The sequence below is a fragment of the Schistocerca gregaria genome, chromosome 6, assembly GCF_023897955.1.
Source record: "Schistocerca gregaria isolate iqSchGreg1 chromosome 6, iqSchGreg1.2, whole genome shotgun sequence".
Taxonomy (NCBI): domain Eukaryota; kingdom Metazoa; phylum Arthropoda; class Insecta; order Orthoptera; family Acrididae; genus Schistocerca; species Schistocerca gregaria.
Genome location: NC_064925.1, coordinates 241,420,898 through 241,434,922, shown reverse-complemented (window position 1 = coordinate 241,434,922; position 14,025 = coordinate 241,420,898). Strand labels below are relative to the sequence as shown.

The window sequence follows — 14,025 nt, the reverse complement described above, 5'->3', positions numbered from 1 at the left end:
CTCTGGGTCCAGTTTGACGTAAAAAATGAAAAAAACTTATGCTTGAACTTCCTAAAATATAAAATTAAGATTACTCTTTCTCGAGTTCGTTGTTGAATGTGTGAAGTTCCCTTCTCTACCACTTAATGGTATTTTTTGGACCCATACTTTTTGTGTTGTTTTGCACTTCTGTCTTCCTTCTCTAATACAGAAGCTATCCCTGCAAGCTGCCAACAATTTGAATCGAACAAACGTCAATTTCGTACATATGTGGACTCTAACACCCACGTACATGAGCTACCACATTGTGTATGTGCACTTTGGGCGTAAAAACAGTTGACAACAATCTTTCAAAGATCGTCATTGCCGAGAAAACAATAAAAAAACAGTTGAGGACAGCCTTGCAAGTTGAGATCAAGTGACTTGAATTGATTAGAAGTGCCGTGACGTGACCGACCATAGAAAAATCTATGATCTACGTGACGGACAGTGTGAATACATCTTTTGACGGTACTGTGACATACGTCCAGTGTCAATTGGCCTTTAACTGTGATATCTGGTTAATATTTATTTTATTTGTTCATACATCTGTAGACACATTTCGTTGTACTATGTTGTTATTATACCTAGATATACATAATAAATTCATAAAACATGCATGTATACTGCTACGAGCAGTCAACATTCGAACTTTATAGATAGTAAATCATGGAACTGTAAACACTGTGAAGAGCAAAAAAGTGTTAAACTGCGTGCGAAAACTTGCGATATCTCTACTGCCACACACATCGACCTATATAAACATACACCTCTATGCCCATACAGCTGATACCAAAGATAGTAACACTAAGCTACTGCAGGTAGTATCGTTGCACAGGTTCTAGCAGAAATAACAGTAGGTGAAATAATACAATGATTTTAGCTTTCTGACTTATATTGTTTTTCCATGTGTTATTTGTAAATTTGAAATATCAGAAATTGGTTTTCCTTAGTAATGGGTGGAGATCATGGACATGGGCACGGACATGGAAAACCATATGAAGTACCGGATTGGCGAATATACAAGGTAGAAGATTGTCCTCAGTTGTTAGCTGTCCAAAAGGCTCTGGCACAGAAGGGACTTAAGGATCCCTGGCTCAGGTAATGCATACGGTATATTTTTTAAATGAAAATGTTCGATGAAAATAACCGAGCATAATATTCACGTATTTGGTGTAGACAAACTCACACTGCAGGCGACGAAAATATCGTTTTGTGAAGTGAAATGTATCCTTTTTTTTCTTGTAGTTGCTGGAGTCTTCCCTCCATAGGTGATAAAAGCATTTGTAAATTGAAATATTTACACTGTTTTAATAATTTCACAGCTTGTTATAATGGCTGTGATTGTATCTATAGAAAAAAATTAATAGGCTACTGTATCAGTTACGAAACGACGCTATTACGGTATATGTTTGACGTGTGAATGCTCCACTGTTGCTCGAACTTGTCTCTCTCTAACTTTTTTAAAAATACCCAATGCTCTAATTAGTCAGTTTGCCCATTTAATCACTCTCTCCCGTTTTTCAGTACAGCAGGTGGTGCAGTGGTATGGCACTGGCCTCTTTGTTTTTAGATGATGGCAGTTAAAAATCCCTGTCCAGGTATTTTAATTTAGATTTCTCATGATTTTTTTCCCCACATTGCTTAAGGCGAATGCTGGAAAGGTTCCATTGAATAGGCAGGGATTATTTCCTCTTGAATCCTTTAGAGGTGAAGCAATCCACCTCTAATGACTTCATTACTGATGGGACATTAAACTGTAATATTTATTTCTTCCTTCATGTTTTAAGTTTTGCCAGTATTTTTTAATATTTTAGAAATTGAATACAATACTGTTTTCACTTCTATTTAGTGAAAATCGTTATCTGGAGAACTGGTGTGTTGCCAACTGTATAAAGCTTCAGATTTTTTTTTCGCTATGTTGCCACACACGTGGACATCTCATCCTAGCAATTTAAGACATAGGTCTGCCTCAGTATCCCAGTTTTCTTCAACACTTAACTTTGTATTGTGTGTGATCCACATATATAATGAATTTTGCAGTTCCAGAAGCTCCAAGTTTTAACTTCATTGGTAAAATTTTTTGTTATTCACTACACTTTTTAATTTTGCTAAACTTTTCGTCGTTTCTTCCTGTTTCATAGTGCACATATATTCATGCATGTTAGCAAGTTACTGATGTGTACATCATTTTCATGTTTTTAATGATTTATTTCATATTTACTCATGATCCACTCAATATTGCATGTTGGTTATGTACCTCATTCTAATTAGTCTACTGCACAATCTGCGTGCAGCAGCTTATTCAGTACCTTTGCCCAAAGTACACAAATACACTCTGAACACAAGGAGGCAAAATATACGTTGAAATTATTTTTGTCTTGCACTGTGACTGTCCAAATCACATTTCAGAAGAAATCGATTTCCATGATCTACAACGTAAACCTTTAAAGAGTAAATGTACTGGAAAGTTGAGTGGGAGAATTGAAAGATTCTTGGGGACCTGTGCGAGATGTTCAGTTTAGTTTCTTACGTTGCATGTGTATGATGATTGTGGAACTCACAGATGTACATTTTTTGTCATATTGGCCATTTACATAATTGATTTCTATTTTCATCTTAATGTAAAACAAATTTCAATAAGTAAATAAAATAGAAAGAAACTTCCACATGGGAAAAATATATTAAAAACAAAGATTCCAAGACTTACCAAGCGGGAAAGCGCCGGCAGACAGGCACATGAACAAAACACACAAACACACACACAGAATTACTAGCTTTCGCAACCGATGGTTGCTTCTTCAGGAAGGAGAGGGAAAGACGAAAGGATGTGGGTTTTAAGGGAGAGGGTCAGGAGTCATTCCAATCCCGGGAGCGGAAAGACTTTCCTTAGGGGAAAAAAAAGGACAGGTGTACACTCGCACACACACACACATACACAGTGTATGTGCGGATGGATATGTGTGTGTGTGCGCGAGTGTACACCTGTCCTTTTTTTCCCCTAAGGAAAGTCTTTCCGCTCCCGGGATTGGAATGACTCCTTACCCTCTCCCTTAAAACCCACATCCTTTCGTCTTTCCCTCTCCTTCCTGAAGAAGCAACCATCGGTTGCGAAAGCTAGTAATTCTGTGTGTGTGTTTTGTTCATGTGCCTGTCTGCCGGCGCTTTCCCGCTTGGTAAATTTCAATAAGTGTAACATAACTATATGCATGTTGTCCATGAAGATTTTCTTTATGGAGTAGGTGTTGTCAACCATAAGTGTCTGGACGGCGACATGATCCAGCTGCAAACCTGTGAAGAATATCAGAAGTGATTAAAGTTCATTTTTAAAAGTTTCGTTATGTGGCATCACCTTTTATTCATGGGGTAGGTTGTCAAGGCTTGGTTATGGATAGTGAGGGCTAAATTTGTTCCTAATATTATATTACGAGTCTTGTTACTATAGAGATTTCTTCCGGGTTGTATGGCCATGGCCAATGGAGCTCTTCTATCCCTGACATTATGTCCAAAGCTGCGTTGTATATCTTAGGAGGTGCTCCTGGTTGTACTAAGTCTTGCTGTCAGGGATAGAAGAGTTCCATGGACTACGGCCATACAACCCGGAAGAATTCTCGGCACCTGAAACATCTGGTCATGAAAGCCTTCATTGTATGGTTGTTACTATCATTTACAAATCATGCCTGATCCTTTGTACAAAAAGCCCGTGTACTGAATGGTGGTTGTTAGCATGCTTAATTCTTTAAATAGTTGCTTGGATGTAATTTGAGGAAGGATACCAGATACTATTGTCAGAGCATGTTTGTTTGACATGAATAATTTTTGCCTGTACATAGAATTGACCCAGAAACTTGGGATACACTGAACTTATAGATACTGAGTGCTTGCTTCATCCAATTGAATAATGACGCGGCATGTGATATCCTGCAAGATATCCTGATAGAAAGAGAATACAACACTGACAATGTTTCCTGTATATCTATAATAGTTTTTAAAATGTAGGCGTGGGTGAGACTGATGTTAGGTTGGAAGGTATGACACTTAAGTTAATGTGAAAATTATTCTGCATGGTGTCAATGAATGGAAGTGGGGAAGTCACTTTTGAGTCATCAAATCACTGAAAACAATAATTGCACATGGAACAATTCTTACTGAACTAAGGTGTTTGAGAATATCATGTGATTAAAAGTTCTGATGGTTTGCAGACCCAAGACTTTTGAACGGTCTGCTTTACATATTTTTCTTCTTTGTGCTGTTGCTTTTGAAACTGTATCTTGCTTGTACAGAACTGAGTTAGACCTAAAACCCAACCATACATTGTGGTACCACCCATTTGCCTTCATCAATGACTGTTTTGTTCTGTGATGTCATGGTGGCTTGGTGTATTTTAAATGATTCTGATTTGCAGAGGGGTTTTACAGTATGTGACGGTGTTTTCTAGTGTGGGATGTTTGATTCTAAATTGTTTTTGAATGATGGTAATAACTCGCTGGAGTCTTTTGTACCATTGGTAAGAATGATATCGGAAGTGTTTGCAGCAGTGTGTTAGTGTTATATTCATGTTGGCAGTTAAGGGAGCAGATTAGTTTTCAGATTCAGAGCCCCCTGCGGGTTCGGAGGCAAGAATAGGCCCGCGGTACTCCTCCCTGTCGTAAGAGGTGACTGAAAGGATTCTCGAACGTTTTGGCCTTATGTGATGGTCCCCTCTCGGGTTTGACCTCCATCTTTCTAAATTCTTCCAAAGAGTTAGCCAATTGGGGAATGGCGCCTTGAATGGTGCACTGTATCAGTCATGCATTGAGACCTTTAGCCGGCTTTCTCGTTGTTGCAATGCTGTCTCACTCGTTTTCCATCTCTTGGGCGAGGATACATCCTTGGATGCGATTAACCACGCTGCACTGTGCAGTGTTGCTTTTGCTGCGACGACGACCTTGGACATTTTTGCACCTAAGATCCAGCACGGTAGCCAGTCCGTTGTGGTGGGGCCGCCGTGTACCCTGTTGGTTGTAGCCTCCTGACAACACAGGGATCGCTCTACTGATGCGTGCGCCATTCACTCCTCATGTATGCCAAGGAGTAGATGCCCATCTCCTTGGGCATCAGGACTCCCAGCAATGGCCATCCTGCCAGATTGCACTTGCTGTGGCTGGGTGGCGCCCATGGGGAGGGCCCTTGGTCGGAGTAGGTGGCATCAGGGTGGATGACACGCAGTGAAGTGTGGCACATCATCTCTTGCTGGTGGCCAGCCACCAGCAGTCTCTAAGCATTCGAGGGCTCATTTTAAAGCTAACGTTTATGACCCCAAATCGTTCCCATCCCTGGCCGCAAATTGGGTGGAACGAAAGGCAATGAACGACAGTGACATGTATTCGCTCAGGTATCTCGTCTGTACCAGAGCTGATGGGAATCCTTTGTATCAGTGAAGCCTCAGTTCTTTGTAGAGCATTTAGAGGACAAGTTTGGGGAGGTGGGTCAGTTTTGATAAAAACGGCATCCTCCACCCAGTCACGTAAGTTACTTGCTTCTGACAAGTTGGGGATGTTAACGTTACCATCACACCAAGTAAGAGTTTAAATATGGTCCAGGGTATTATTTTCCATGGGGACCTACTTTTGCAGTCTGATGATGAGCTGTGCGCCAACTTAGAGCGTAGAGGTGTTCATTTCGTCCGGCGCGTTCATCGGGGTCCGAAGAACAATCGGGTTGCTACCGGTGCCTTCATCTTGGACTTCAAGGGTGATACATTACCGGAAAAGGTCAAGGTGATGGTCTACCATTGTGACGTCAAGCCCTATATCCCTCCCCCGATGCGATGCTTTAAGTGCTGGAAGTTCGGGCATATGTCTTCCCGCTGTACTTCCAGCCTCACACGTCGAGATTGTGGGTGCCCATCTCATCCTGATACTCCATGTGCCCTGCCTGTCAACTGTGGAGAGCCTCATTCACCTTGCTCGCCAGACTGCAGGATCTTACAGAAAGAACGCCAAATCATGGAACACAAGACCCTGGACTGACTGACCTACACTGAGGCTAAGCGGAAATTTGAACGGCTACATCCCGTGTGCATGTTATCTTATGCTTCCACTGTCACTCCTGCTCCAGCCCCATCATTTGCACCACATATAGTCAGCTCTCAGAGTCAGAGGACCTTACCTGCCTCCTTGTCGATGGGGGCCACTTCTCTCGCTGTTGCTCCATCACCACCTACCTCGAGAGCAGGTCCCCCTCAACCACCGGGGACACCAGTCCCCACTTCTAAGCTGGAGAAGCGTAAGTCTTCTTCAGCTTCTCTCTCTCGGAAGGGATCCCTTGGATCACTCCCTTCCTAGGTTCCAACCAGTTGCTGAAGAAGCCACAGGTCGCTGGTCATCAAGCTTCGCGATTGTCTTCGGTCCTGGAGACTGACTCCAATAAGCCCTCTCAGCAACAGCAACCAAAGGAGCAGTGAGAGAAAACGACATTGAATAGCCGTAAGAACAAGGCACCTGCGGTGGCACCTACTCCACCGCTACCTACAAGCTCTCCGTCTGAGGATGAGGTGGAGATTCTTGTGTCCGCTAAGGACCTTGATCTCACCGGTCCCTCAGACGCAATGGATAGCACTTGCACAGGTGCTCTATCAGAGGCAGCAGGTGACCCAGCGGCGTAAACTGCCTCTCCAGTCCCTTCATGCCTTTCTCAGCCATGACAATATCATTGTCCAGTGGAACTGCAGCGGTTTCTTCCACTATCTAGCTGAGCTCCGACAACTTACCAGCCTTCACCCTTTGCTCTACAAGAAACTTGGTTTCCAGAGATGTGAACCCCCGCCCCCCATGGTTATTGGCATTATTATAGGAACCAGGTTGCTTATGAAAGGGTATCAGGTGGAATCTGCATCTATGTTCTTCACTCCCTTCACAACGAGTCTGTCCCTCTGCAAACACCTTTAGAGGCTGTCGCTGTTTGGGTGTGGACGCCACAGGCTTTTACCGGGCAGTCTTTACCTTCCACCTGATGGTGATGTCCTGCAGCATGCCCTGGCTGCGCTGATAGTGCAACTGCCGGCGCCTTTCCTGTTACTTGGCGACTTCAACGCCCATAACCCTCTGTGGGGTGGGTCAGTGGCAACAGGTCGAGGCGCCACTATTGAGAGTGTATTGACACAGCTAGACCTTTTGATTTTAAATGATGGTGCCTCCACACATTTCAGTGTGGCATACACGTACTCCGCCAGCTTTCGATCTGCAGCCCTAGCCTCTTACCTTCTGTCCAATGGAGTGTGCATGACGAGCTGTGTGGTGGTGACCACTTTCCGATCTTTCTGTCCCTGCCACAGCGACACTCTTCTGGGCGCCCTTGCAGATGGGCTATGAATAAGGCTGACTGGGACCTGTTTTCCTCCCTGTTTCTAAAGAAGCCATTGATACGGTGGTTCACTCGGTCACCACCAGCATCGTTACTGCCACAGAATCTGTCATTCCCAGTTCTTCTGGCTCCCCTCGACGGAGGACTGTGCCTTGGTGGTTGCCTGCGATCGCTGAAGCGATTAAAGATCGCCAGTGGGCATTCCAGCGTCGCAAGCGACATCCCTCCATAGAACTTCTCATCGTCTTCAAACGGCTGCGTGTGCAGGCCCGCTGCCTTATCCTCCAAGTGGGAGTGCTGGGAGCAGTGTGTGTCCACCATTGACCTCCATGTCTCTCCATCGCAGGTCTGGGCCAAGATTAGATGCCTCTATGACTATCGGACCCCTGTCAGCGTCCCTGCGCTCTCACTGAATGGAGCAGTTTGTACTAACTCGGACGTAATTGCTCTGAGTTCTGCTTCTGTGATTTACCCATTGGCCTTCTGCTCCATTAAAGAGCGGATTGAATGTCGGAGTCTTTCATTTTGCACCCACCATCCTGACTCCTACAATGTTCCCTTCAGTGAGTGGGAATTTCACAGTGCCCTAGCCACTTGCCCTGACATCGCTCCTGGGATGGATCGCATCCACTGTCAGATGCTGAAACACCTTTCAGTGGACTGCCAGTGATGCCTCCTCGACCTGTACAATCGTATTTGGGTCGAGGGTGAGTTTCCGTCACAATGGCGGGAAAGCATTGTCATCCCCGTTTTGAAACCTGGCAAGAACCCTTTGGAGGTGGACAGCTACCACCCCATTTGCCTCACCAATGTTCTTTGCAAGTTGCTTGAACGGATGGTGAGCCGGCAGTTGAGTTGGGTACTCGAGTCTTGGGGCCTTCTGGCTCCGTCTCAAGGTGGGTTCTGTAAAGGCCGCTCTGCCTCCTACAATCTGGTGAGCCGTGAGTCAGCCATCCGTACAGCCTTTGCCTGCCGTCAGCACCTGTTCGCTGTCTTTTTCGACATGCGGGAGGCGTATGATACGACATGGTGTCATCACATCCTCTCTACACTTCATGGTTGGGGTCTTCAGGGTCCACTGCCGATTTTCATCCAAAATGAAAATGAAAATGTTGACTGCCTTGTGAAAGAGGCCTCCAGTAAACCATCTCTGGAGATTGGCCTCCCGGTGACTGATTTGCAGGCAATCTTACGCTACAAAATTTTTGATTTATGGGACACTGAATGGCGCAACCTGTCTATGCCAAACAAACTCCGTCCTATCAAGGAGACGACGACTGTGTGGCGGTCACCCATGCGGGTCTCTCGCAAGGAGTCTGTTGTCCTCTGCCGGCTGCGCATTGGGCACACTTGGCTGATGCACGGCCACTTATTGTGCCGTGAGAGCCACCTTCTATGTCGCTGTGGCTAGTTTTGTCTGTGGTCCACATTTTGTTGGAGTGGCGCCTTTTAACTGTGCTCAGGTAGACGTTAGCGCTGCCTGATACGCTCCCTGCCCTTTTAACAGATGACTCTGCCATGGCGGACTTAGATTTGCATTTTATTTGGGCAGGGGGCTTTTATCACATGATCTAAGTGTTTGTCTATATTTTGTGTCGTGTCTGGCCTTTGGCCTACGGTTTTAGTCTGAATTTTTAATGTGTTTCTCGGTGGTTGGCTTTTCTTTTCTCTCTCTCACTCTCTCTCTCTCTCTCTCTCTCTCTCTCTCTCTCTCTCTCTCTCTCTCTCTCTCTCTTTTTCGGCCAACCGCTGTCACACACTGTGTGATTTTAATATGTTTTGTTAGGTCTTTGTCTCAGTTTCTCTTGTCCTGTGTCGTCTGTCATCTTTTCCTTGTTCGCTTTTATTCTCTGTGGGTGTTTTTAAGTTTTGGAAAAAGGAAACGATGACCGTAGCAGTCTGGTCCCTTTACTCCCCTCAAACCAACCAACCAATCAGATTCGGAATTATTGGCATGGCATATTGTTAGTGATCATAGGTTTAAATTTTATTTAATTTATTTTTATTGGTGTACAACAAATAATTTCACAAGTATGTTGCTGTGTGCCACAAAGGGGGATGACATGCTGACCACAATTAAATTCATACATTAGTTCAGTCTAATTGGTGAGAATGTGAAGTGTCATGTTGGCAGAAGATGTATGGGACTCACCATGTTTGCTGCGTCTTGGTCCGTGGGTAAGTGGGGTCAGTGTATGGCATTCAATCTGGAGGGGTTCCCGGTTTGAGTGACCATTTAACAGATTGTGTTGTTATTTTTGCTATCGGTAGTCAATTGAGTTTTGTGTTCAAGAGAAGGGCGTTGATGACCAAACTGTGTTGAAACAGGTAGCATTTATGGTTTCTCTCTTGTTTTGTTTTTTGTGCATATGGGTGTAGGTATGTCAGTTGCATTTGCTGGTAAATTTTTACATTCTTTCTTCTTTAGTATGCAGGTTGTTAATGCAATTTATGAATTTTTTAAAAGGTGTGTTGTCAGTTGTAGGTAAATATGCTGGATTTTGGGTGATAGGTATTGTGGAGTTAGTACCTTAATTGGTACTAATTACTAATGCTGTGTCCAGACATTGTGTGTTTGTTTTTCCTAGTAATTCTCATTAACCTACATTTTTCTACTTTTTGAGGCAGCTGCCATTCTCCACACCAACTATTTGTGTCTGTCATCTTGTCAGCCCCATCCCATGAACCATGGACCTTGCTGTTGGTGGGGAGGCTTGCGTGCTTTAGCAATACAGATAGCGGTACCGTAGGTGCAACCACAATGGAGGGGTCTGTTGAGAGGCCAGACAAACATGTGGTTCCTGGAGAGGGGCAGCAGCCTTCTCAGTAGTTGCAGGGGCAACAGTCTGGATGATTGATCAGGCCTTATAACATCAACCAAAGTGGCCTTGCTGTGCTGGTACTGCGAACGGCTGAAAGCGAGGGGCAACTACAGCCTACTTCTTCCCGAGGGCATGCAACTATACTGTATGGTCAAATGAGGATGGCATCCTCTTGGGTAAAATAGTCCTCCATTCAGATCTCCAGGTGGGGACTACTCAGTAGGATGTCATTATCAGGAGAAATAAAACTGGCATTCTACAGATCGGAACATGGAATGTCAGAGCCCTTAATTAGGCTGGTAGGTTAGAAAATTTAAAAAGGGAAATGGCTAGGTTACAGTTAGATATAGTGGGAATTAGTGAAGTTCGGTGGCAGGAGGAACAAGATTTCTGGTCAGGTAAATACAGTGTTATAAATACAAAATCAAATAGGGGTAATGCAGGAGTAGGTTTAATAATGAATAAAAAAAATTAGGAACAAAGTTGACAGGTTGAATTCTGCACATAGCATAACCTAATCATAGCTAACACTTGCTTTAACAACCCTGAAAGAATTTTGTATATGTGTAAGAGGCTTGTAGACATAGATAGATTATATAATGATAAGCCAGAGATTCAGGAACCAGGTTTTAAATTGTAAGGCATTTCCAGGGGTATATGTGTAAGAGGCTTGTAGACATAGATAGATTATATAATGATAAGCCAGAGATTCAGGAACCAGGTTTTAAATTGTAAGGCATTTCCAGGGGCAGATGTGGACTCTTGATGACAATTTGTTAGTTATGAACTGTAGATTAAAACTGAAGAAATTGCAAAAAGGCTGGAATTTAAGGATATCAGCCCTGGATAAACTTAAAGAACTAGAGGTTGTAGAGTGTTTCAGAGAGAGCATTAGGGTATGATTGACAAGAACATGGGAAAGAAATACAGTAGAAGAAGAATGGGTAGCTTTGAGCGATGAAAGGCAGTAGAGGATAAAGTAGGTGAAAAGGTGAGGCTAGTAGAAATCCTTGGGTAACAGAAGAGATATTGAATTTAATTGATGAAAGGAGAAAATATAAAAATACAATAAATGAAGCAGGTGAAAAGGAATACAAACGTCTCAAAAATTAGATCAACAGGAAGTGCAAAATGGCTAAGGAGGGGTGACTAGAGGACAGATGGATGTATAGGCATATACCACTCGGGGTATGATAGATACTGTTCACAGGAAAATTAAAGAGACCTTTGGAGAAAAGAGAACGACTTGTATGAATATCAGGAGCTCAGATGGAAACCCAGTTCTAAGCAAAGAAGGGAAAACAGAAAGGTGGAAGGAGTATGTAGAGGGTCTATACAAGGGCGATGTACTTGAGGGCAGCATTATGGAAATGGAAGAGGACGTAGATGAAGATAAGATGAGACTGATAAAATACTAGGTGAGGAATTTGACAGAGCACTGAAAGACTTAAGTCGAAACAAGGCCCCAAGTGTACACAACATTCTGTTAGAACTACTGACAGCTGTGACAGAGCCAGCAAGGACAAAACTCTTTGATCTGGTGAGCAAGATGTAGGAGGCAGGTGAAATACCTGCAGACTTAAAGAGGAATAGAGTAATTCCAATTCCAAAGAAAACATGTGCTGACAGTTGTGGAAATTACCAAACTCGCAGTTTAATGAGTCATGAATGCAAAATACTAACATAAATCCTTTGCAGAAGAATTGAAAACCTGTTAGAAGCCAACCTCAGGGAAGATCAGTTTGTATTCCAGAGAAATGTAGGAACACGGAAGGCAACATTGTCCCTACGACTTGTCTTAGAAGATAGGTTAGGAAAAGCATTTGTAGACTTACAATAGAAAGATTTTGACAATATTGACTGGAATACTCTCTTTCAAATTCTGGAGGTGGTAGGGGTAAAATAGGAGAAGCAAAAGGCCGTTTACAATTTGTACAGATACCAGATGGCAGCTATGAAAGTCGGGGGCATGGAAAGGTAGCAGTGGTTGAGAAGGGAGTGAGACAGGGTTGTAGCTTATCCCCAATGTTACTCAATCTGTGTATTGAGCAGACAGTAAAGGAAACAAAAGAAAAATGTTGTGTAGGAATTAAAATCCATAGAGAAGAAATAAAAACTTTGAGGTTTACCAGTGACATTGTAATTTTGTCAGAGGCAGCAGAGGTCTTGGAAGAGCAATTGAATGGAATGGACAGAAGATGAACAACAAAAGCAAAACGAGGATAATGGAATGTAGTCGAATTAAGTCGAGTGATGCTGAGGGAATTAGATTAGGAAATGAGACACAAAGTAGTAAAGGAGTTTTGCTATTTGGGGAGCAAAATAACTGATGATGGTCGAAGTAGAGAGGATATGGCAGGAAAACCCTTTCTGAAGAAGAGAAATTTGTTGACGTCTAGTATAGATTGAAGAGTCAGGAAGTCCCTTCTGAAAGTATTTTTATGGAGTGTAACCATGTGTCGAAGTGAAGCATGGATAATAAACAGTTTAGACAACAAGAGAATAGAAATTTTGAAATGTGGTGGTACAGAAGAATGCTGAAGATTAGATGGGTAGATCATGTAACTAATGAGGAGGTACTGAATTGAATTGGGGAGAAGAGAAAGCTGTTGTACAACCTGACTAAAAGAAGGGATCAGTTAGTAGAACACATTCTGAGGCATCAAGGAGTCACCAGTTTAGTACTGCAGGGAAATGGGGGGGGGGGGGGGGTACAAATCTTAGAGGGAGGCTAGGACAGTAAGCAGATTCAGAAGGATGTATGTTGCAGTAGTTCTCAGAGACGAAGAGGCATGCAGGGGGTGGAGTAGCATGGGGAGCTGCATCAAACCTGTTTTTGGACTGAAGATGATGACAACAGCAGCATTTAAACTGCATATTTGCAGAATAAGCAAGTATGAATACAAAATCCACATAGTACGGCGTGGTGGCCTCAGAAACTGTGGAACACAGTTTCATTGCTTCAGTGCATTAAAGATCTCTCAAACAGCTCTCTTGTTTTGTTGTGCTTCAGTGCCTGAAAGGGCGATACCGATATATAAAAATTCCACTTCCCCAGTGGTGGATTCCATGTAACAGAAAGTGAAGATGTACTAAATAAATCAATTAACTTGTCTTTGGTTCAACAAAATAGATTCATTTAGTGGCAAAATGTGCTGAACTGAGCTTCATTAGTTAATCGATGTGCGCCCCCCCCCCTTCTCTCTCTCTCTCTCTCTCTCTCTTTTTTTTTTTTTTTTTTTTTTTTTTTTTTTTTTTTTTTTTTTTCCCCAAGCTGGACCAAATGGAATTTTACACACAGTTTTTCATTTAGTGTATGACTATTAATGTCTATTTCTGTTTGTAGCAGGTCATTTTTGCTTTTATAAAATCACAAAATATTTGCCCTTATTAGGTTAAGACAACCTGTTCACTATGGACCAGTTGTAGGCCTGTGCAGCTGTCTACTGAGCTGTGTTGGTAAGGTTGAAGATTGACGTTTGATAAGTACATTTTTCTCATCAACAAACTTTAGCCATAGTTCACTCTGAGGTGATACGGTAAGACAAGATATGTGGTGCAACTTGGGGTATGATGCAGAACCAACCTGCATTGGCCATGTCAATAGGAATGTAGTTCAAGCAGCTCAACTGGTTCGCACTGGGGCAGCAGCCAACATATGTCTCAGTATCGCCCATAGCGATATAGAATGCTGACCATCCCATGCAACTTGTCTTAAGATGCATGACCAGGGAAATTCATGTCATCTGATGTGCCTAGAAAGCATTTGTTTTATGTATACGAAGCAAAGCTACACCCATCTCTGTAGTTACTTTCTCAATAAAACTTTTGCATAAAAAAT

General features: G+C 43.0%; 1 protein-coding gene across 1 annotated transcript in view; it reads left to right on the top strand.

The window, feature by feature from the left end:
* The first annotated feature begins 779 nt into the window (after positions 1–779).
* The window catches only part of LOC126277941 (NADH dehydrogenase [ubiquinone] 1 beta subcomplex subunit 3), a 28,342-nt gene continuing 15,096 nt past the window's right edge, over positions 780–14,025 (top strand). Inside the window, exons 1-2 of the mRNA XM_049977535.1 lie at positions 780–874; positions 972–1,119. Of these exons, the coding sequence (XP_049833492.1) occupies positions 974–1,119 (146 nt within the window). The 5' untranslated portion in view covers positions 780–874; positions 972–973. The remainder of the gene's footprint in view (positions 875–971; positions 1,120–14,025) is intronic.